Here is a 22,836-nt window from a genome sequence, read left to right as displayed (position 1 = left end):
AATGTAGATACCGGTTTACAAATCTCACAGTTGGGTCTACAACACTGTATCCAATCTATTACTTTTCACTGGAACATTTAGAATTATTTAGGCAATCGGTCGTTGATATACACTTCAGAGCTAACTTGAATCCAGGTGGTGTTAATTACAGAGCAATTGCGGTTATACTCAGCGACAAAGCAATGTTGTTTGAAGGTGTTGGTGGCCGAATGAGAATCGTTGACGCACCAGTAGAAAATATGTAATCGCGCGGTGATTTCAAAAATACGAGTATAATCATAAATGTCATCATGTCATCATGTTAGCGTCAGTCTGACTCCTGGTCAGATTAAAAAGCTACAATCAGCATCAGTAAAAAAGAACAGGAATCACAATAACGCTAAATAAACAGTCAGATTACAGGTGGTGAAAATAAGTTGTCGTTGAAAGAAAGTCAGCTTAAACATCTTAATAAAGAAAAAATAAATCCAAAACTGGAATACGACTTGAACTTTCCACCGGAGCCATCAAAGATACTGCTAAGACCGGCGGTATATTTCCACTTCTCGCAGCGATATCAGCATTGATAGCTGCTGAAGCTCCAGCCGTCGCAAAAGCGGCCGCGTTAGGTGTGGTTGGAACCGATGCTGAAATGGCATTAAAAAAGCAACAGGAAAAGGTCTGAGACTTCCAGGAACTCCCTATCGATACGGAAAGGGTCTGAGACTTCCATGAACACTTCGTTGAAAAACGATAGTTTCACCTATGTCAAATTTTGATTTACTTGATGCTGCTAAGCAACTAAATATCAAACATTTTAGAGGTGTTTCTATGCGCGATAAGTTACCGCAACGACCAAACAACACCGAGACGGGTATTATTAATCTTGATAATAGTACATGTGCAGGAACTCATTTTGTTGCATATGCGATTGATCCCCGTGGAATTGTTTATTTCGATTCGTATGGGTTGGCCCCACCGCAGGAATTTATCAACTATGTCACACTACACAAAATCGCGGCTTGGTACTCAACGCTACCAACACAAACACTAACAGCTCCACCAATATGCGGCCGTATAGCAATTGCTGTACTCGACGCTATTTCAAAGACACCATCAAGACCACCTCACAAAGTCGTGCACAATTATTCAAATGCGTCGTTTAAAAAAATGGTAGATATTTACGGAAGATCCCGCGGCGATAGTACTAAGAGCAACAAAAAAATTCGACTAAATTGATTAGTCAAATTACGCGACAAAGGATGAACTCGCTGACATTATGAGCCTCTCTGGAGTCGACCGAGATGAATTTGTTGTTTTTCAGAATAAACACGGCGTTTTAAAAAAGAAGTAACATCAAGTGGAATGACCTAATTCATAGAGTTCTTGGTGCTACCACATATAACATCCCTGTGTTACTGACAGTGGAAAAATCAGAGACTCAAACATATCAATCGCGGTTATCAGAAACGAAATTGCAAGAAGCGTTGCTAATCGTTTGAAGAATACCGGCGACACAATGACAAGTGAACTCATCATGAACGGAAATAAAATAGTCGTTCTAAGAGATCCATCATCCGACGAAGATGCCGCAACAAAAAAATATGTAGATGTTAACTACAGCACCGTAGACACTAAATTATCCACGTTGGGTACCGAGTATGATGTTCACGTAAATATGTTTATGAAAACCCGTAGAAATTTTCAAAAACTCAATAAAATCGCAGACGATTTCTTTAGCACTCCGTTGACTGCTGACATGAAACTCTCTGATATCAAGACGAGCACTGAAACGATTAAAAAACTCTATATGTCATAGGTGGAATTCCTGATATCGCTAACAAAATTAATCTGATTAAAATTCCTCACAAACAGTTTGTCAACGTGTATACACTGTATCGTCAGGATTCTCAACATGGTCACAGAAAAATAACACTATCAAACATACCGCGGAAGTCACTGGTGTGTACAGGTTGTCTGTGTTCAGAGCTGCAAAATGTAGTATATACACTACATATTCCTGGCGGCATTCAACCGATAAGTTTTCCGGGGTTGTGTCTACTGTGTTAAATAGCGCGGAGACGAAGAAACATTTATACAGGAAGCAGCTGATAAGAAATTAACCGCAGCATCTTACTGCTGGTGTCTGAAATTTGTTGCTGAACTCCTCAGTTCGTTACTGTGTAAAATATAACGGATGTTCCAAAATTTAGACATGATCAAGTACGTGAATGGCAAACAGCGAAAAAACCATCGTTGACAAGTATCCAACGAAAGTAAAAAATGTCGAAGACGTGCGGTTTTCATTGATGTTGCTGTATACTCGGTATCTGTGCTCACTGCTGGTACCGGCGTAGTATTATCAGCGCTAACACCACTGACAGCAGCAGTAGCAGTGACAATAAGTTTTTCATCATCGGCAACCATCGCTGTGGTTTTTAATATTATCGCGAAAAAGATATCCACGTGCACGAGCACATAATTGCACTACTATGTTGTAAAATTACACACGGCAACACTTAATTACACAAGCCTTAAACGATGAAACGACATCAGATTCTGAATTTTGAAGCAATGCTTAAGACATACAATGGATTAATTGATTTAGATAACCATGATTTAAATCATGGGAGTTTAAATAATGACAGAACCATTTCAGCAGATCCGCCGAAAAACACAATGATATCAGTAAACTCCACTAACCCTGAGTTCAGTATTAATTTTCCAACTGCGATTCCAGTAAAGGAAATAGCTCTTGTGCAGTTGCGAATATACTACAGTTGGCCCAATATCCGGTCAAGATCATTTCTTACGCTGAAGCAAATAATTCATTGGTATTTACAAATAAACCCGACGAAACACCCGACTGGCAGGTTGTTGGAATACCCACGGGAAATTATCAAGTCGAACAAATCAGTTATGAATTTCAGAGTAGAATAAAATCGATAATTTGACGGAAATCCAAGATAGCCATAACGGTACACGAACCAACATTATCATCAGTGATATAGATAAATTCACCGCATTACGCCGTTGATATCTATCAGTCATCAATCATATCCGTGCTAGGATGGCCTGAAGTAGGTCCTCCAGCGCCTTCGGTGCCACCTGAACCGAAGCGGTCTGATTTTACGACAGATAAACTCAATGGGGAAATATTTAGATATTACGGTAATATCATAAATTTTGGTGGTATAAGTTATTCTCAACATTGGAATTTGGAGGTCCCATTTGTTGTTGAAGAAGGGCTTTTTGAAGTCGACGGCACTATTGTTGAGAGAAAAATATTGGGGTGGAAAATTTCCGGTCAAATTTTTTGGGAAGAAAATATCATATACGAGTTAGATCAAATTAGTAGTGAGTATAAAAAAATACCAAGAAAAATTACGCCTGAGTTTTACAGAGTATATTTTTGACAACATCAGATCATAAAAATATCATCACACAAATAGAAATATTAAATCAAATCATGTCCCATTTTGAATATATAAGCCAAAGTAGTGTCCAAGCGGTAATTAAATCAAACAACAAAGACAAACACATATTTCTTATTAAATATTCAATAAAAGAAGCTGATATACCGATATTTAAATTTTCTGGATATAACCCAGACCAACTAAGAAATGCTGTCAACGATATAATCGATGAATATTTTCCTAAAATAATTGCTGAGTGGAAAACAAATAACGCTACCACCAAGTATTCTCCGATATAACAATAATCAACACGGTGAAGGCCGTCATATTTCGGCGGGAATTGTAAATATAACCTCAACGATCGCGGTCAATCTTGTAAGTGACGTAATTGATGGCTGTTATCAGACAAACACCGACGTATCAAATCAGCCTCAACAGGGATATATCGTATATACGTTTACACCGCAAGTACCACCCGGAGATCTGATTGTGCAAGAGCCGATCAATCCGATAGGTCTATGATGTCATAATCCGCTATTATCAAGAATAAATTTCAAACTAACTGACCAGACTTACTTGACATTTGTATAGAAGTTTTAAGTCTGAATTTATATGTGAGATCTTAATTATTTTTAATCGTCGAGTCCTTGATGTTATCAAAAGACAACACATACTTGAAAATCATGAGAAAAAAAAACTTAAATCTGACACACTTTCACTTTCGTTTTCACGAAATGACCCTTTCATTTGCATTGCTATAATCACTGACAGTTTCTGAAATAATCCTTCTTAATTGTCTTATGCAAGTGTTGATTTTCTTTCTTGCTTCGCATTCACGAGACAGTTCTAATCTAATTTTTTTATATTGCGAGAGAGAGAGAGACCAATTTACCTAATTCAGTTTCTTTTACTGCAGCCAATCAATGAAACATAGCCCCGTTAATTCTTTTTACAAATTTGTATTCTGATGGTAGTGTGCATCCCCCTTGGAATTTACGTTCTTGTAATGTTTCAAATTCAGAAATAATTTTTTTCAGGATTTAGTTCATCAGATATATTTATGCCGTCATGTTTTAATTTTTTAATAGCAGAAATAATATCATTGATATGATCGTAATTCATTATATACTGAATATACGTTTAAAAGAAAAATATTTTACACTCTCATGTGAGCTCCTAGACAGCCACGTGACATTCTAGCAGGCTCAATGGGTACGAAACACAAACTCCCTTATGAATCCCTAAATTGTTAAACAACAGTCTAGCAGGCTCATGAGGGCGCTTACTGTAGAGGACGCCACAATACATAAATCTTCCTTAGATCCTCTAAGGAGGACAACACAATATCCGACCACTACGTTGGCCTAATTGTTAGAGCGTCCGCCTTGGAGACGGAAGGTCGCGGGTTCAATCGCCGGCCGAGTCATGCCAAAGACTTACAAAAATAGTACAAACAGTTGCCTCGCTTAAGGCTCAGCATTCAGAGGTTAGTGTTAGGACTGGTCAGCCTGGTGTCAGGATAATGTGCCTGGGTGGGACGTCATGCTATATGTCTGTGGCATGATGCCCCAGTGCTAGACATCACTATAAACTGTCACATTGCAGACATCGTAGCGATATGACTGAAAAATTGCTAAAGCTACGTTAAAAATCTAAATCACACACACAAACACACGCACACGATCTCCATGTGTACACATTGATTACCATATGACAGTCTAGCAGACTCAGGGGATATATTTACAGTAAGGACGGCACAGTACATTTAGTATATACAATTTTAAGGACGGCACAATATCCATGTGGAATTTTAGATTGCCCTATGACATTCTAGCAAGTCCAGGAAGATGTATTTACAGCAAGGACGGCACAGTATATATAGTAGCATATTTACAGTATATACAATTTTAATTCCTTAGATCTCTACGAGGACAGTACAACATACACGGGAGCCATTCTCTACTCTCAGCAGATTTTTGCTCACACCCTCCCAAAATCAACACATGGAGAGTGCAAAACAGCACCCACCACGTGGTGACATGGTGGGAGGGTGTGTTTGTCTGTTGAGTTTCGAGCATATAGGGAGGACCCCCAATGATAGAACGGGTCGTATAGTATATCAGGTAACCAATACTTGGGACTCTGAAAAGAGCTCACGCGATGGGCGTGGCCTTTTGCAGTTTGTAATTTTATGTTTTCTTAATTATAATCGCAGAAAAAATACAGATGAACCAGGAAAACGGACGGATTCAGTAAAAGAGAATATTGTTTCTTAAAAAAAAATCCATTTTTCTTAAATAAACGATTACACCTATCTTCACTGAAAGTCCTCGATAAAATCAAGGAGGAAATAATGTTATAAAACAACGGAGACAACTGTCAGAGCCAGAAGTAGATGCTATTGTTTGCACTTCCTTGAAATATGATACCGTTGTTGTAATACAGGCTGATTGTTGCGATAAGCCGCTCTCTTAAAACCACAGAAATTTGCTTCCGCGCTCAATTTCGGTCTGTCGAGTTAACATTCCGGGAGAGAGAATTGACCACCAAAAAAATATTTATTTACAAGCCAATACTATTGAGTAATATATCTCCTTGAGAGTCAAGGACAACGATAACTCTATCAACCGCGTTTCATATCCGCGGCAGAGTTATCTACCTTGATTTTTATCAAGGACGTTGAACATATTAAAATGAAATCCATTGTTCATTCTTCTGCGAAAACGCTGATTTAGTTATTTTATCTGCATCACGTTGTACCCCGCGTGAGTTAATACCGAAATACTTGCCAGCCGCGTTCGTTGACTGACATATCATTTCTTCACCGCTCTTAATATTTACAGATTTAACTGCTTTCCTTGCAACTGTTTTGCATCTCCCAGTAGTTCAATTCTCGCTCTGTGTGATAGCTTGTTAGTTATCCAAAGAGTTATTGACTTTTTGTCCGTCAATATGATCCATCACAAAATCATCTTTGATCAACCCGTGAGAAGTCTCGTATACAAACCTACGATTGTAATATTTTTTCTCCACAGCAGTAAATCTGAAATAACCAGCATTATTAACAACACTAACTGGGTTTGTAGCTGACAGTGTCTGACTACACCACCACGAGATGCTTCATAATTCTTGATGATAGGATGTCTGACAAATTCTTTTTGTTCCATTTTATATATAATATTATTTGTCTAAATTATAATTTGTTTAAATTATTATTTACAGAACCTTGCTATATAGTCTTCAGGGTTTCTTATAACCTTATCGTGTAGATTTTTATCAACTTCCTTGACAACGTCAGGGTTGTTGTTTTTATTCATAGTATCCTTTTAGTTCTCTATATTTTTACCACCACATTGCACACACAACTGCGTTTTCCTTCTAACTCCAACACCACACCGTAAGCAGGGTTTTGGACCTAGACTCCCTCTCCTTACGCTTTGCAAACGTTGTCCGCATAATTCATTTACACAAGATTTGTTACAAGGGGTTGCAGACCCTATCATCAGCCACTTGGATTGGTTCTTTGTTTGAGTAATTGTATATATAATATCTTAATTTAAATACTTGTCTAAAATATAATATGGAAGAGTTTGAGAGATTATCTACAATCCAGCCTTGGAAAACTTCGTTTCCTGAATCCAGATTCGATCTTGACAGAAGAACTCCTGACTGGCGGAGGTGAGCTCTGGCTGATTCGACAAATAATCTGATTAATAATATTCTAGATGGCAAAAACGAATTTCGCGACGATGGTGTATGTCACGTATGGTCAACATTCAAAATTATAAAGTCATTGATGCTACAATGAACGATGAGCGGGTGATAAAGATTATTATTTATCTCAACGATCAAAAATATTTGTTTCAGAATAAAATTTGTTGTATTATCAGAAACAGATAATCCCAGCGCTGGGTGGATTATCCGTGACAAACGTGACCCTGTCCTTGCTAATGGGAAAATCGCTGTGCTAAGTAAACATTCCAGGCCAGGAATGTTGACTGGTATTGATAAACCATGTTACGAACGAGCGTATCCTATAACAGCGGTTTATTATTCATTTTTCGCTAAATGATAACCCCAACGTCGATGATTTGTGCCGATGAGATTGTCAAGACTAAATTGTGTAGCCGAACGAGTAATCGAATATTTTACAAACAAGATACGTGGAAATGGGTTAAAGGAGTAGCAACGATAACAGGAGAGATTTTACACGATTCGAAACATAATAAAAAGGATGGAACTCCAATAAATATCGTTGATCATAATGCGTACGCTTGGACTATCGCAGTGAAAATATTTCCACGAGATCGAACCGTAAGATTTTACCCTTAAGACTCTGGGGGAAACATGTATAATTTTATTCAAGAAATAAGCAAAAACGATCGTGTAGCGGTATGGCTATTTAAGAGTTCCGATGATGAAAAATATGATCAATTTGTACGACCTAACGGCAAATTATATCGTAAAGAATCTCTTCATGAAGAAATGAAAAACTTTTGCGCAGAAATTTTCAGCAGAGAATACTGAACAATTGTTGAATAATTGTTTTACAGTTCCATCAGTTGCAGCTCACTTTGCAAGAGAACAAATTCGTGGAAGCCAACACGATTTGAATTTCTTGACGATGTGAAATGAAGATGTTGCGAGTATGGTTATGGCGGATTGTGGAATACCGAGCATGACCACAACGATGTTATATCGGTTACGTGTTATCCGGGGAGTTTTCTTGGTTACGGAGAGTGTTCTGGATATTTTAAAAGATTTGGACACCCCACACACGAGATGACTATATGATTTTGATCTAACTGGATTCGCCCGTATCGAATCATTCACTAAAGGTCTTCATCCGATCTGTTATGTTTGGTTTGGTAGGCACTTTTCAGAAAAAAATGTGGTCACCAATAGTGCTGTTAAGATATTAGCTTGATTGTAAAATACTAATATCGTTGATTGTTAGTGAGGCAATTATATCGTATCGTCCTCAGAAAGAAGTTTGGTTACCACCAAAAAAATATTCTGATTACGAAAATAAAATCGCAAAAGATCTTGGTAAATTTACTCAAGGCGGAGCATATGATCATAAACGACATTATGCACGATTGATCATAGACGATGTTGAATATGATTTTATAATTGATGATGCAACGAAGATGAATATATTTGTAAGTCGAGAAACCGCTTACTTGTCTAATGGAACACGATTAGGTACAATTGTTGGTTATATTATTGGCGAGTCACCTAAGTTTGCTCATTTAAGATCTTCAGTGCTTGCGTATGTTTCTATAAATTTATTATCGATGATAAACAGATTCCCTACCAATGCAGTCAGAGTTGCAACGGATTCGTTTTATATTGAAAGAAAATATTCAGAAATACTGACCCAACTTATCGCTCATGATGCATCGTGGGGTGAATGGAGATTAAAACAAGAAATGTTATATAATAATTCTGAATGCGCAGATGTTGGATGTTGCGGTTAAAGATATTTATTATAAAAATAATCAGATATCAGAATTGTCATTTGCACCATCCGTACATGATCCTGTATCCCGACACAATACTGTTTATCTAAACGGACCCGCAGATTCTTGTAAAACAACTCGAGTGATCGAATTATTTCGGCAGAATTCAGATGATATGATTGTTTTAACACCTACACACAGACTCGTAAGAGAAATGAAACAACGAGGTGTGCGATCATGTACTTATCATAGCTTCTTCCGTTGGAAGGGAGACACATGGACTCCTGATCGAATGGGCGAGAAATACATTAAAAGGATCATCATTTGGGATGAAGTATGCACAGTATCTAAAGATACATTAAAAATGTGTCTCGAATTGCTGTTATTGAAAAATACAGATGTGATCATGTGCGGCGATCATGGTCAACCACAGCCATTTGTTGGGTTATCTCCACACGAATGGCTTAAGAATTTTGTAGATTATTATGAAGAAGTAACGGATGATCAAAGATCTCCTGATCCAGAATTAAGGGAGTTTAAGAAATTAATCCGACTACAACCGAATAAAATTCAGTGTGAAATAATGCGTAAAATAATTTCAGAAACGTCTATGAACGATTTTCTGCAAGTGTGGAGACCAAATGATTTGATAGTGGCAAGTAGAAAGATAGTTCGTGATACACTTCGACAGCGGTTATTTCAGTTCATTAAGAAATTTTTTCAGATCTACGTGTACCGTTGTGTTACAGACCAGCTGATACACAACAACAGAATATCGAAGTTGATATCCCAGGACAGACTGAGAAACAGAATGTCGTATTAAATGATGTTGTCGTAGGTGATGTTAGTGTTGTTGAGGATGCGCTGAGCGAGAACAAGATCCATGGACACTAGGATATGCAATGACAATTCATTCATCTCAGGGGTTAACCGTCTCTGATACAGTTGTTTGGATCATTGATGATCGTATCGAATGGTCAAACTTAGTTTTTCTTGCAGTGTCTCGAGTCAGAAGAATATCTCAGCTGCGGAGAATTATCATAACGTTACAGAAACTACTAGCACCAACAACGAAGTTGTTAGCGATGATATAGTTAAAAAAAAATTAGTTGGTTAAAAACAATGTGACAAAAATTAAAAACGCGACTTTGATCAAGATGTTGAATTTGTCATGACGTTGAGACAACAGCAAAATAATCAATGTGGGAGCTGCAACTCCGTAATGTTGTGGCAGTACTCGAATAAACATTCAAGACAATTTACCGTAGATAGAAAAGATAGTAGTCTTGGTCATACACGCGAAAATGTGATGCTGACCTGTCTTGAATGTAATGGACGTAGAGGTGCTGGCTTACAAAAGTGATCGCGGTGGTAACTGTGTCTCTTCAGAAATTACTTGTAATTGCTCACGTACAAATCCAAGTTAAAGAGCAGTTGAATCTAATCTGTAGATTGCGGGTCCACCCCGCGATCTTACCATGCTGGAAATTTTATGCGTTGTAATACTCCAGATAGGATCAGTTGCTCTTTTTTTTACCATCTTCACGTTCACCGGGTTTATATAAATATCTTACAGTAACTAACTAATACTGGCTGCGCTGAAAAATCATGTCTTTTTACAGGTATATGTTTTTTGTGATCGCATTAACGGGTTTCATAGAAGTTGTTCTAGTAATTTCATTATTTAATGCAGCTATCACACTTGGTAATCTCTCAACCCATTCGCGAGATCTCGTATCTCGAATTATTTCCTTCGCATACTGATATCCAAATAAACGCTCAGCAAGTGTTCGATTAAATCATTCAACAATTGCCTGATCGCGATGAATTGCAGTGTGTCCTCGTCTGATTTTGACGTTATTTTGCTTCATCATCGATGATACTGCGCCCTGAAATTCTTTGCCAGTATCAACCTGTAATAGTTGTGGCCATCGTAGACCACCTTGTGGTCCAGATCCTCGTTGATAAATTCGTTCAAACGCTGAAGCTACTTCAATTGCTGTTTTAGTTAATAGCGGCTCTGCTTCTTTATACCTGTTGTTGAGTTTAATTATAATAACGTTCGCACAATTGTACGTGTGCCACTTTTTTCTGACTGCACCGCAGCCTGCTATTTGTTCCTGGGGAAGGGGATGGTGCCACCTTCCCCAGGCTTTTATGGATTCAAGGAACCCTGATAGTTTGGCCTCAATCTGTGGGTCCATAAAGGTCCCTACAGTTGAATGGCTGGCTGTCATTAGTGGGAAGGAGAGCTCGGGAACGGTCCTGCTTGCTTTACATCGCTGATTTCTTGTTGCATTTGCCTGGTGTCTTTTTTTTTTTTTCTTGAGATTTTTTTTCTTCTTCAAAATGTTCTAAAAGGAGGGGGATCTTCTATGCTGTTTATAGAGGTTCTTAGTAGATATCATGTATGAAGAGAGATTTTCAAGGTTATTATGGTATTACTAGTCGAGGTGTTTAGGGTGTGTTTCCTACGTTATGTTATTTATAAGTTTTTAGATATTACCTCTTTAAGTTATTTATTAATTGATGTTTTTAGAGATTGAATGTTATACTCTATTTAGCAAGAGACCGGAGTCCTAGCCGATTACACGGTTCGTTAAGGACATCTAGGACAGGAATCCTAGCTGATTACTCGGTTCGTTCAGGACATCTAGGACATCCGATTTTGCGGTTTCCTTAGTTTTTTTATAGGTGCAACGTAAGTAATTATTTATTAATACTTTTATAAAATTGAATGATATGTTATGGTTTTTTATGTGGTGGCTTCTAAATTTATTTAGCTAGTTACTGGGTGTTTTGGTTTTGTGAGGATAGTAATTATATTTTGTTCCTAAGTCCTGCTGAGTCTATGAATTGATTTATATTTTTATATGCTGATTGTTTATTTTTATTAGAGTCCATAAGTAACTCTGGGTATGTGTGTGGTGATCCAATCTCTTTTTGGTTTTTGATAAATATTTTCCGAGCGGGTTGATATTTTGGGCATATATTGAATACGTGGTGTAGATCTTCGGTGGTGTGGCAGTTAAAACAGTTAATGGTTGCTGCTTTGGGTCCTATAAACCTTCCAAAACTGCTTGCTAGTTTAGTTTTTCCAGTTATTATCCTGTTTATGGTTTTCTGTTCTAAATAGGTACCCTTAGGTAGCTGTATGTTCCTATCTACGTTTTTTTGGGTTTCGTGGTGTTTTTTTACCTTTTGTGGAGGAGTTCCAAAAATCTTGCCATGTTTGGTCTATATATATTTGTGCGAAGCTTATTGCTTCTGTAGAGCTATAGTTAAGCTTGATAGAGTTTTGATCTCCTAGTTTGGTTTTTGCAACTTTGTCTGCTGTTTCGTTGCCAGAGATTCCAATGTGCGACGGTATCCACATGAGCTCGACTAATTGATGTGCTGTGGTGATATCGTCGATTAATTGGCATGCTCTGTCGAGGAATTGTTCCCTAGAGTGTGTATTGTGATTTTGGATCGATTTGATAACGCTTAGGGAATTGCTTATAATGACTGCTTTAGGTATTTGGTTGTCTTTGATCCATTGTAGTGATTCAAGTATAGCCCAGAATTCAGTGGTGTAAATGGAGCAATAGTCAGGTAATCTGGATCCCGTTTGTATATTGAATTCAGGGATGACTATTGCTGCTGCTGTTCTTGGTGGGTTGTTTGTTTTTGATCCATCGGTATATATTTTAACATAGTCCGGGTATTTTTGGTTGATTTCGTTTACCAGTACAGGTTTTAGTAAGTTTTCTTGTCCTTCTTTATTGCCTAATTTGGTAGCTTCAATGTTAATCCTTGGTGGTTTTTGTAACCATGGTGATTTGTTCTGGTCTGTATTGTTTGTTACCTGTTTTTTTAGTAGAGGTATCTTTTCTTTTAGTTCAAGGATTACTTTGCCACTTGGTGTGATAGGTATGATTTTGGGTTTGAAGACAACTTTACACTTATTTATAGCTATTTTGGTGGGATGGTTGTCTGGGTGGGTATCTAATCGAATGGAGCATCGGAGGAGCAGTTCTTGCCTACGTAATTTTAAGGGTAGTTCTCCTGTTAGTGTTTGTAGTTCTTCTAATGATGTTGAGGGGAGTGTTCCTGTGCATAATAGCAAGGCTTTTCTCTGGATAGTGTCAAGTTTTTGTAGTACAGGCTGCTTAGCCGAGTTATATGCTTGGCAACCGTAATCCAGTTTTGATCTAATTAGGCTTTTATATATCGTGAGGAGGGTTTCCTGGTTGGATCCCCAGTCAGTCCCTGTGATGTTCCTGAGTAAATTGAGATCTTTGTTACAATTCTGTGAGTTGTTCAATGTGCTGTTTCCATGTGAGGTGGTTGTCAAAGAACATTCCTAGGAATTTTACTACTGTTACGTATTTGATTAATTGATTTTGTATATAGAAGTTTGGATAGACTAGGTTGTTATTTCGTTTGAGGGTGAATATGATTGCCACAGTTTTTTCATGAGATATTTTGAAACCCCATTTGTCCGCCCATCTCCCTATGTTGTCTAGGCTCTGCTGGATTTCTTTAACTACTGTGTTATTGGCAGGATTTCCATTCCTCCATATGCCACTGTCATCTGCAAATTGTGACAAGTTTATTTTTGTGGAGGCTACATTGAGGTCAAGGTCGTTTACCATTAGGTTAAATAGTAACGGACTTATTCTTTATACCTACTTGCAACGTCAACGACAGTTAATGCGTTATTTCTATGTTACACGACGTCTTCCATTTTTAATAGTATCATGTGGCAAACACAAAATATCTGCTTGACGAACTTTATTAGGAACGCTGACATCAAAATGTGCATGCTGAATAATTTTAGGTGGTGGTAGTTAAATTTGCCATATTGCCTGTCGTGCTAACCATTTTTCAGCAGCAACACGTGTAACACTGGACTATAATAAATCGATCCCATTATAATAATAATAATCGGTTGATTAATGACCGGCTCCTAATACTAGTTTACCTTTTTATTGCAGATCTTACTAACCAATTAGCTAATGATTCTTTGAAAGATTTATTTTTTTATGGAATTTAGCGCATGAATTAATTTTACATCTGCAATATGTCGCTGCTGAAGATCTTTACTTTTATAAGCTACATCATGAGCGTGACACGCTTTATCAATAGCGTTTACTGGATACTCACCAGGCTTGGCTGATCGTGGTTATCGAGTCTGATATCAAGTCTGGTACCAGGATCGCAGTAATTATATCCTGGAAGGTGTTTTTCTCCTGGGTACTTAGCCCATGGTGTTCCTGGTAAATTTGTTAACTGCGCGGCAATATCACCTCCCTTTTTTTTAGTCTTGCCCGTTGGTTTGTCAGGGGAAATTTTGTTTGCACCACATCGTTCGCACTTACCCGTAAGTGCTTGTCGTTTATTTTTCGTAGTTTTAGTTGTTAGTCCACTTGTGGGGGGTACGCGCCCTGCATTTCACACAATATAAATCCATATTATTTATTATATTCTACATCATGGATGTAATTGATTTTTCAGGGACACGAAAGCAAGAGCCGATCAAGAATCATCCAGCGTTACCAAATTCTGTCCGAATGATTATAATTGGCCCATCATGATCTGGCAAAACACAACTGTTACTTAATTTAATAATGAGGTGGATCAAATGGGATAAATTGTATTAGTTGCTCCGTCATTTGATGATCAGAGATGTTACGAAGTACTTAAGGATTTTAACGAAAATGCAAAGTTGTTAAACGAAGACGTCACTGAATTTATTACTGATATTAATTAAGCACCATCCGTAGATGGCCTTGATGGATTTATTAACAATTTAGTTGTATATGACGATGCAATGCTAGACAAACAGTCAAATCCAGCTCGGATATTTTCTCAAGGCAGGCATAAAAACACGGACGTGATTTATGTTACTCAGCGGTATACGCAAATACCTAAAGTGATCAGAGACAACTGTACTATATACTCATACTCTGCGAAATATTCACCAGACTTGGTGTAGCGGTAATATGGATATAATTAAGTTTATAAATTTATTTAGTCAGGCTCAGTCAACCCCCCATGGATTTATAACAATAAACTTACATGACCCCCGATCACGATATCGTATAGGTCTTGATAAAAATTTTGGATAGCAGCAGCGGGTGTGACCTCTTCTCCGTAAAGGTAGGCCGTATAGACTTTTTTTTTACCCAGCATTGAGGTGGCCCTTCCAACGGAGCCTTCCTTTTTGAAAGCTTCATTTTTCAAAATGGAACCTTCCTCTTCTAATGTAGGCCGTATAGACTTCTTTGCTCGGATTTATTGAGGTGGGTTCACCCTCTCTGCTGCTTCAGATATGGCCTTGCCAAATTAAAGTCAAAAATATCCAAGCCTGAATATACCGAGCATCACTATTCATCACAAGTATAGCGGAGAGAGAGAGTCATTTCTGTAAACTACGGTATTTGCCGTGATCTGAGATACTGTCATCATAAATACTTTAGACCCCAGGCACTTTTATTTAAAGGCAAATTCTGTAAAGTTCCCAATCTGTGGTCAGGAAAGTAACGTCTGAACCTCCACTGTGGGTAGAATTAATATCCGTACCTAAGAAGCGTTGTTTTGGGTTTTGTGGATTTTAACGCCATTTTCATCACGTGTTAGGCTATACATGGCGGCCAGTATATTTGATGAAAGGAAGAACCAGGAGACCTCAGGAAGAACAACGGACTCGCGGAAAGCTACTGCAAAGCTTTATCCAAAATATCTACGTTGGTCGAGCCTAGACACAGTCCCACGCGGAGAGTTATGAGATGCCAGTGATCTGTAGAGGCGAATGCTTTAGTTAGAAAAAGAACAATTCGCGAATATAAACCAACCAATCATATTCCTGAAAGCATGCTTGTAAGATTTCGATCAATAGTCATGTTCAATTCCTGGTACACTTAATATAATTATACTTAACCAACACTACCCCAACCCTCTTTTACAGTGTTAATAAGCGGCTCGAACAAATAATATGGACCTTACGCATCGACCAAGTTCAGTGTTATTATAATAAACTCACATGCTTCGCATTACCCGTCTCGATTTTGAGATATTTACATTTTTAAGCATATACACCACGATTGCCGTTCTTCCGAAACGAAAATTATGACATTAAGCTTGATATATATGAAGGCCTTAGCATAAAATGACAATTTCATGGAAAGACGAAGTACCGTCCATTCTCTTGTAGACACTTAGTGTTAATTGTTTAGCTTACAAAAGGCATTAAAACAAATACAGATCGCAAAGATTATGTTTACTGAGCATAGTGGTGCTGGAGAGAACAACAAAAGTATAGTGATCACAGTGAGCAAAGAAAGAAAAAATGAATAGCCATACTAGTAGGAAAATACATATAGTTAAGAATACTGTTGAAAATACCGAATACACTTTAAAGCAAGGGTCTCAAGCTCAAACCACCATGAGGGCCGCATGAGGGCATTTTCGATTGCCCAAGGGCCGCATCACGTGCGTTATCGCTCATGACACCTTGTGGCGCCAATCATTATGCGGTCCACAGGATACTGCTTAGAGGGCCGCATGCGGCCTGCAGGCCGCGTGTTTGAGATCCCTGCTTTATAGTAACCTCAGCAGTAAGAATAAAAATCATGTAATACTGACATGTTTCAGAAGTATCAAACTCTCTCCATCCTCTGTATCGACCAGCCCCCAAATTAAAATTTAAATTTAAATTTAACAAGAAATGTAACATGTAAACACAAGTGGTCCCGATATGCGAAAGACTACAAATTTGATAGGATGAAATATAACGACAAAATAAAAAGCGCGCATGTTGTTAAAACTGGTTTTCCTGGACCATACTAATTAACATTTTAACCTATTCATTTTTACATTCTGCCAATTAACACTTGAACGACTGAGTCAGAAAACTAACACTACCACAGTAATGTTATTTTCTTTAGTGATTATAAGAACCAAAACAGCTTTATATGCATGGTATTTGTCTTGTTTCTGTTTGCTTGATACTTTTCAATCCATTCTTATTACTGTTAATTACTGAGACCAATTAACAGGGCATTAAAGTGATGTCCTACTAACTGCCTTTGCGATTCCAGTATAATAATTTCTTTGATTTCCACCATCATTTATCTCTTGGACCCAAAGACGTAAAAAAAAACAACAATCTTTTCAAAAACTGCATGATTATTAAATTAAAAATTAATTCCGACAAAATAAAGCCTGAAACATGTATTCATTTCATACACACCATTCATCAGTTCAAATACCTTTCGAATATATATATATATATATATATATATATATATATATATATATATATATATATATATATATATATATATAAACAGAAACTTTGTTTTCAAGAACGGTTTTCACCATGATTTCATTAAAGTTATATATCTGACAATTATCCTAGCTGTACTTCTGTCTTTACTGAAAAATACAACTTTGCAATATATAGCATAGTTTGTTGAATTATTGTTTGTTACGTTCGCATTCATTACCAAAATGAAAGAATACGTGTGACTTAATGTGATGTTAATCAGCGGCCCTTTGTGTACACATTTCATTCTCGTCCGGTGAACATTCCTTAGGTTACTCCTTATCTGGTGACTCCTGATTCGATGATAGAGGACGCAACCTAACTTTTGGATCTACATAACCAAATCGTGTCGTAGTTTCCCAGCTATTGCAAATAGATTTCACTTTGGCAGAGTCGATTTCCGGCTGATGGCCCGGAAACGAATGAGGATGACGCTCTGAAATAATAATAATAATGATAATAATAAAAACAACAATGAAAACGATGATAATTATCCTGGCACGACGGTGACAACGAAAAGAAAAACTGTCGTCACCAAAGAAGATACCAAGAATGATTCCCCCCCCCCCCCCAGCGGTGATCATGGGTTAATTTAAGAAACAGTCTGAAAATTAGCGTTTAGTTTTAAGGTTTGTGCTAGTCAAATATGCACTTAGGCCTACTTATGAGTCAAATTTCTGTCAAAGTGAACACCAAGATGAACAAGACTTACTGCTTTTGTTGAGTGTTGTTTTGCAGAATATCTACATAGGGTGGTTTTCTCATACTAGGGCATATAGATCAAGGTGCCTTGCCCAGGGATGCACCAAGGCAGTCGTCATGGGCTGGTCCGATGGCAGAGTTCGGAAACAAGCACCTTTCTCTGGGCAAGTTCGGCACGCCAACTACTCAGCTGAGACCTAGACACAATGGCAGATTTGGGTTTGCGCAGCTTTCATTTGGGTTCGGTGGGGGCGGGGGACATGAAGAGCACATAGCTTAGACCCTGATGTGCCGGCACATTACTATACTATTCGCAACTGGGTGCGCCTTATACTAGGATAAATACATATCAAAAGACTTACAGACCGCACAAGCCGTCTCAGAAAAGACAGTCCAAGGAAAACTGTGATTATAATAGTTCAGCTCTAATGACACACCGTCACTCATCACAACTTATGTAAATCATTTACGTGTCATAATTTTCAACCATGCCAAAAATGTATGTAGCCAGTAACAAGTGTATTTCCTACGTATTGTCCTAAAAAAATATTAAATACTTGATGATCAAACGTCCACTTTGTTTCTACTCGTCCACGTAATTACAGTTGTTATCTATCATTTCTAGTCCAGATGGCATTTTTAAAATTTAACCAGTGTCGGATTTAGGCATAAGCTAAATGAGCTACATCGTAGGACCTCACAGTCTGAATTAACAGTCTGAAAGGGTCTCTCAAATTTATTTTATACCAAATAGGGCCTCTACAGCTTCCCATAGCTTAGGGCCTAGCTATGTCTAAATCCGCTTCTGAATATGAATATAACTGTTCTCTTTCACAACGACACTGAATATTTTGATCTTGATGTCACTATAATTATTAATAGATGAATGGAATAAATGTGGATCTCACAATTCAAAACTGTCTCTAATCTTCACAAACTGTGAAATGCCGACATAATATAACACACACACACACACACACACTCTTTAATGCTAATTCTGATTTATTTAATATTTCAGTCCTGATTAAAGTTAGAAACCGTCAGTTTTTGTCACATGAATTGCCTTGTATCAAACACTTTTGAGTTTTAATGTTATATTAAATTACCTCATTCTTGGATCTGTATCAAATGTGACTGGACCAATGCAATTATGGTGACTAGCGGCTGCCCCACGTTTTATATTTTAATTTTTGTTTTAAATTATGAACTTGTGGCCTGATGGACACAACGTTTATATTACCCCCACCTCACCCACCCACACAGCACTTTAATGAGATGCAGACAGAGTCAGGCAGGCAGAGACAGACGAACAGGTAGAATTATGAAATTACACATGGATGAAAAATCATTTCATCAGAATTTAAGCTCATTCATCGTTAACAGTTAATGCGCAGTACACATTTTACCGCTAAACACTGTTTTTCTACATTTTCCAAAAATGAAGTCAAAGGACACATTACAAAATACAGCTGTGAGTACAAGATATAAAATTATTGACCCGATTGTGAAAATTAGGAGTTCTGGGCAAAAAGATATTACAAAGTCTAAAACTTTTGGGAGAAAATTTCAGATATCTCATAAACCAGGGCATAGCAAGGTTTCTTGTTTATGGAATAATCATCGTTTACCAGGGAGGGTTAAATGGTGTTATTTACTGTAGACTTTTTGCGCTTTCAAAATACGTTATGATATCATTTTTGCATTAAAGAAAATAAAGGTTGTATATATTCATACGTTTCATGACAGAATCATTCGAAACATCGTTGGATTTTCCCGTCGCATTAAAAAAACTAAAGGTTGTATATATTCATACGTTTCATGACAGAATCATTCGAAACATCGTTGGATTTTCCCGTCGCATTAAAGAAACTAAAGGTTGTATATATTCATACGTTTCATGACAGAATCATTCGAAACATCGTTGGATTTTCCCGTCGCATTAAAGAAACTAAAGGTTGTATATATTCATACGTTTCTTGACAGAATCATTCGAAACATCGTTGGATTTTCCCGTCGCATTAAAGAAACTAAAGGTTGTATATATTCATACGTTTCAAGACAGAATCATTCGAAACATCGTTGGATTTTCCCGTCGCATTAAAGAAACTAAAGGTTGTATATATTCATACGTTTCATGACAGAATCATTCGAAACATCGTTGGATTTTCCCGTCGCATTAAAGAAACTAAAGGTTGTATATATTCATACGTTTCATGACAGAATCATTCGAAACATCGTTGGATTTTCCCGTCGCATTAAAGAAACTAAAGGTTGTATGTATTCATAAGTTTCATGACAGAATCATTCGAAACATCGTTGGATTTTCCCGTCGCATTAAAGAAACTAAAGGTTGTATATATTCATACGTTTCATGACAGAATCATTCGAAACATCGTTGGATTTTCCCGTCGCATTAAAGAAACTAAAGGTTGTATATATTCATACGTTTCATGACAGAATCATTCGAAACATCGTTGGATTTTCCCGTCGCATTAAAGAAAATAAAGGTTGTATATATTCATACGTTTCATGACAGAATCATTCGAAACATCGTTGGATTTTCCCGTCGCATTAAAGAAACTAAAGGTTGTATATATTCATACGTTTCATGACAGAATCATTCGAAACATCGTTGTATTTTCCCGTCGCATTAAAGAAAATAAAAAGTTATTTGAGTCGTATTGGAAAGTGATGAAGATATTAAAATCGATGGTAGGATACCATGTTTTGTGTGATTTGGTATGATATGCTGTGTTAGTTATTGTGGAAGGAGTAAAATTATTTCTATGCAATATTTTGTCAATTGTATCGTTCCTTCCATAAGTAAATATTGAACGTACCCTTAATGCATAGATTTCACGGTAACTAATACACTCTTTAACATACCTTTCAGATGCTTCAATTCTTTGGGAACCTCGTAGGGATTCTTATTATAATCTGTATCATAGGTGGTCTCAAAGTAATGATTGTACTGAAATAAGGAATAACAAGCAATTAATTTAGTTGTACATATCTGACTTACAATCAGATGGAATCTTATTATTATTATTATTATTAGTAGTAGTAGTAGTAGTAGTAGTAATAGTAGTAGTAGTAGTAGTAGTAGAAGAAACAGTTTTAGTGGTATCATCATTATCATCGTCGTCGTTGTCGTGTATATAATCCACATAAGAATAGCTGTCTGATAACAGGCGTTTGTTAAATGCATTGGCATGCTCGAATATGGTTACGCACTTCGACTGGGATTCCATCGTTGAACAGAACGTCCCAATGTCTGCAGATACAAAAGAAAGAAAAAAATGTATTCAATTTGTCGAGTTCGGTGGAGAAAGTGTGTTGTGTATGTGTACGCGCGTGCGTGCGTGTTCATATCGCTACGATGTTTGCAATGTGGCAGTTTATAGTGATGTCTAGCACCAGGGCATCATGCCGCAGACATGTGGCATAATGTCCAATCCAGTCATATTATCCTGACACCTAGCTGACCAGTCCTAACACTAACCTCTTAATAATGAGCGCCAAGCGAGGCTGCTGACAGTATAAGTCTTTGGTGTGGCTCGATCGGGGGTTGAACCCGCGACCTCCCACATCCGAGGCAGACGACCTAATCAAATAGGCCACCGGAGCAGTAGAAAGGGTATACAATTTTCACAAAGTTTATGTGGACATCAGATGAAAAATAAAATGTCTTCACGTACCAGATGAGACTTGCGCGTGAGTATGAGTCTTGGACTAGGCTAATGTGAGAAAGCTGCCAGTAGTTTCCCTTCGGTCGGTTGTTCTTTCCGGGGTTTACCTGGGTTCTTCCTCCACCAAATATACTGGCCGCCATGTATAGCCTATCTTTCTCCAAGAAATGGCGTCAATCCCAAAACAAGAACATCATCTGAGTCACGACAAAATAGATACCCATAAATAAACCGGTGATTCACGAGTAACAAGTTATGTGCGTGTTTTCATTGTTGTCAGTGGTATTAATGGCGGTTAGTAATAGTGGTGGTGATATTGGTGGCGGCGAAAGCAGCAGCAGTACTAGTTGTTCTTGTTGTAGAAAAAGTCGTTGACAAAGTAGTCTGGATGCAAGAACTTTGGTTTATGTACTATTATTCTCACTTTGTTAATGTTAGCTGGGCACACGCATCCTCACATTCTGACGTTTATTGAGAGAACGAGTGCATCTAGTCTATTTTAATGAATCATTAACAATCATTTTTAAACACATTGATTATTGCTAAAAGAAAGAGACAGACAGACGAAAATACCTGTGATGGAATGGGTTTAGCTTGTCTTATACGACTTATATCAAAGCTCTCCTCGTTCCAGTTTCCAATCAGTGAAGGCCGACTGTACAAGTTCTCACTGTTGGTACACCTCCACCCAAACTGCTTGAATTTCTCGTCGTCTTTCGCGTGTGTCCAAACCTCGCCCAAGCCACTGGCCCGCACCATAGCTCGGAAAGCGGGCTCGCTTATATAGCTCATCTTGAGGGTGTTTATAACACTTGAAATGTCAGCTTGTAAACAAAGTTAAAGTTGTTGCAATCTCACACGGCGAGTAAAATCACTGTTGCTTCCGGTAAAATGACGTACCATCCATTGCTGTTCCTAGCAACGTGTCACATGATTGCCATGTGACACACGCATACCTTAATTGACAGTGGAATTAATTCTATTTTTATCCCATGTTCTGCTTTTTGCTTGTTCTTATTTGTTCAGCTTTAAGTTGTAATTTATCTCAGTATTTTAACTTGCAACCAGCGTAGCTTAGAATATGCGGGAAACTTTCCACAAATTTTGCCATGAAACTGCATCACACAGTTAGCTAACAAAAATTCTCGCGACTGTATTCAAGGGCTTTTAACCTCTATGTGCTTATATAAACTCCAATATGTTATAAATTTAGTTGCTTCCCCTAAATAACTCTTGAGCACTCGTGGGATTTTGTTTTGCTTTTCTGGCTTAAAGCC

The 22,836-nt window shown here is 37.6% G+C and overlaps 1 protein-coding gene across 1 annotated transcript; it reads right to left on the bottom strand.

The window, feature by feature from the left end:
- Positions 1 to 16,106: 16,106 nt before the first annotated feature.
- Positions 16,107 to 22,478, bottom strand: LOC149793169 (cilia- and flagella-associated protein 68-like). The gene is made up of 3 exons (XM_089967099.1): positions 22,133 to 22,478; positions 20,757 to 20,841; positions 16,107 to 17,604 (listed from the first exon to the last, which is right to left on the bottom strand). Exons 1-3 carry the CDS (start codon positions 22,349 to 22,351, stop codon positions 17,441 to 17,443), a joined length of 468 nt encoding a protein of 155 aa, XP_089823225.1. The 5' UTR covers positions 22,352 to 22,478; the 3' UTR covers positions 16,107 to 17,440.
- Positions 22,479 to 22,836: the final 358 nt, after the last annotated feature.

Source organism: Sinohyriopsis cumingii, chromosome 8 (genome assembly GCF_028554795.1).
Source record: "Sinohyriopsis cumingii isolate HCF-2022 chromosome 8, ASM2855479v2, whole genome shotgun sequence".
NCBI lineage: Eukaryota > Metazoa > Mollusca > Bivalvia > Unionida > Unionidae > Sinohyriopsis > Sinohyriopsis cumingii.
Note: the sequence above shows the minus strand (reverse complement) of the source record. Positions and strands in the feature narration are given on the sequence as shown.

Coding starts and splice junctions, on each gene's coding strand:
- LOC149793169 (XM_089967099.1), bottom strand. CDS start 22,351: ATGAGCTATATAAGCGAGCCCGCTTTCCGAGCTATGGTGCGGGCCAGT. Junction 20,842..22,132: donor CTAAACCCATTCCATCACAG/GTATTTTCGTCT, acceptor TCCTTATTTCAG/TACAATCATTACTTTGAGAC. Junction 17,605..20,756: donor AGAATTGAAGCATCTGAAAG/GTATGTTAAAGA, acceptor TTATTATTTCAG/AGCGTCATCCTCATTCGTTT.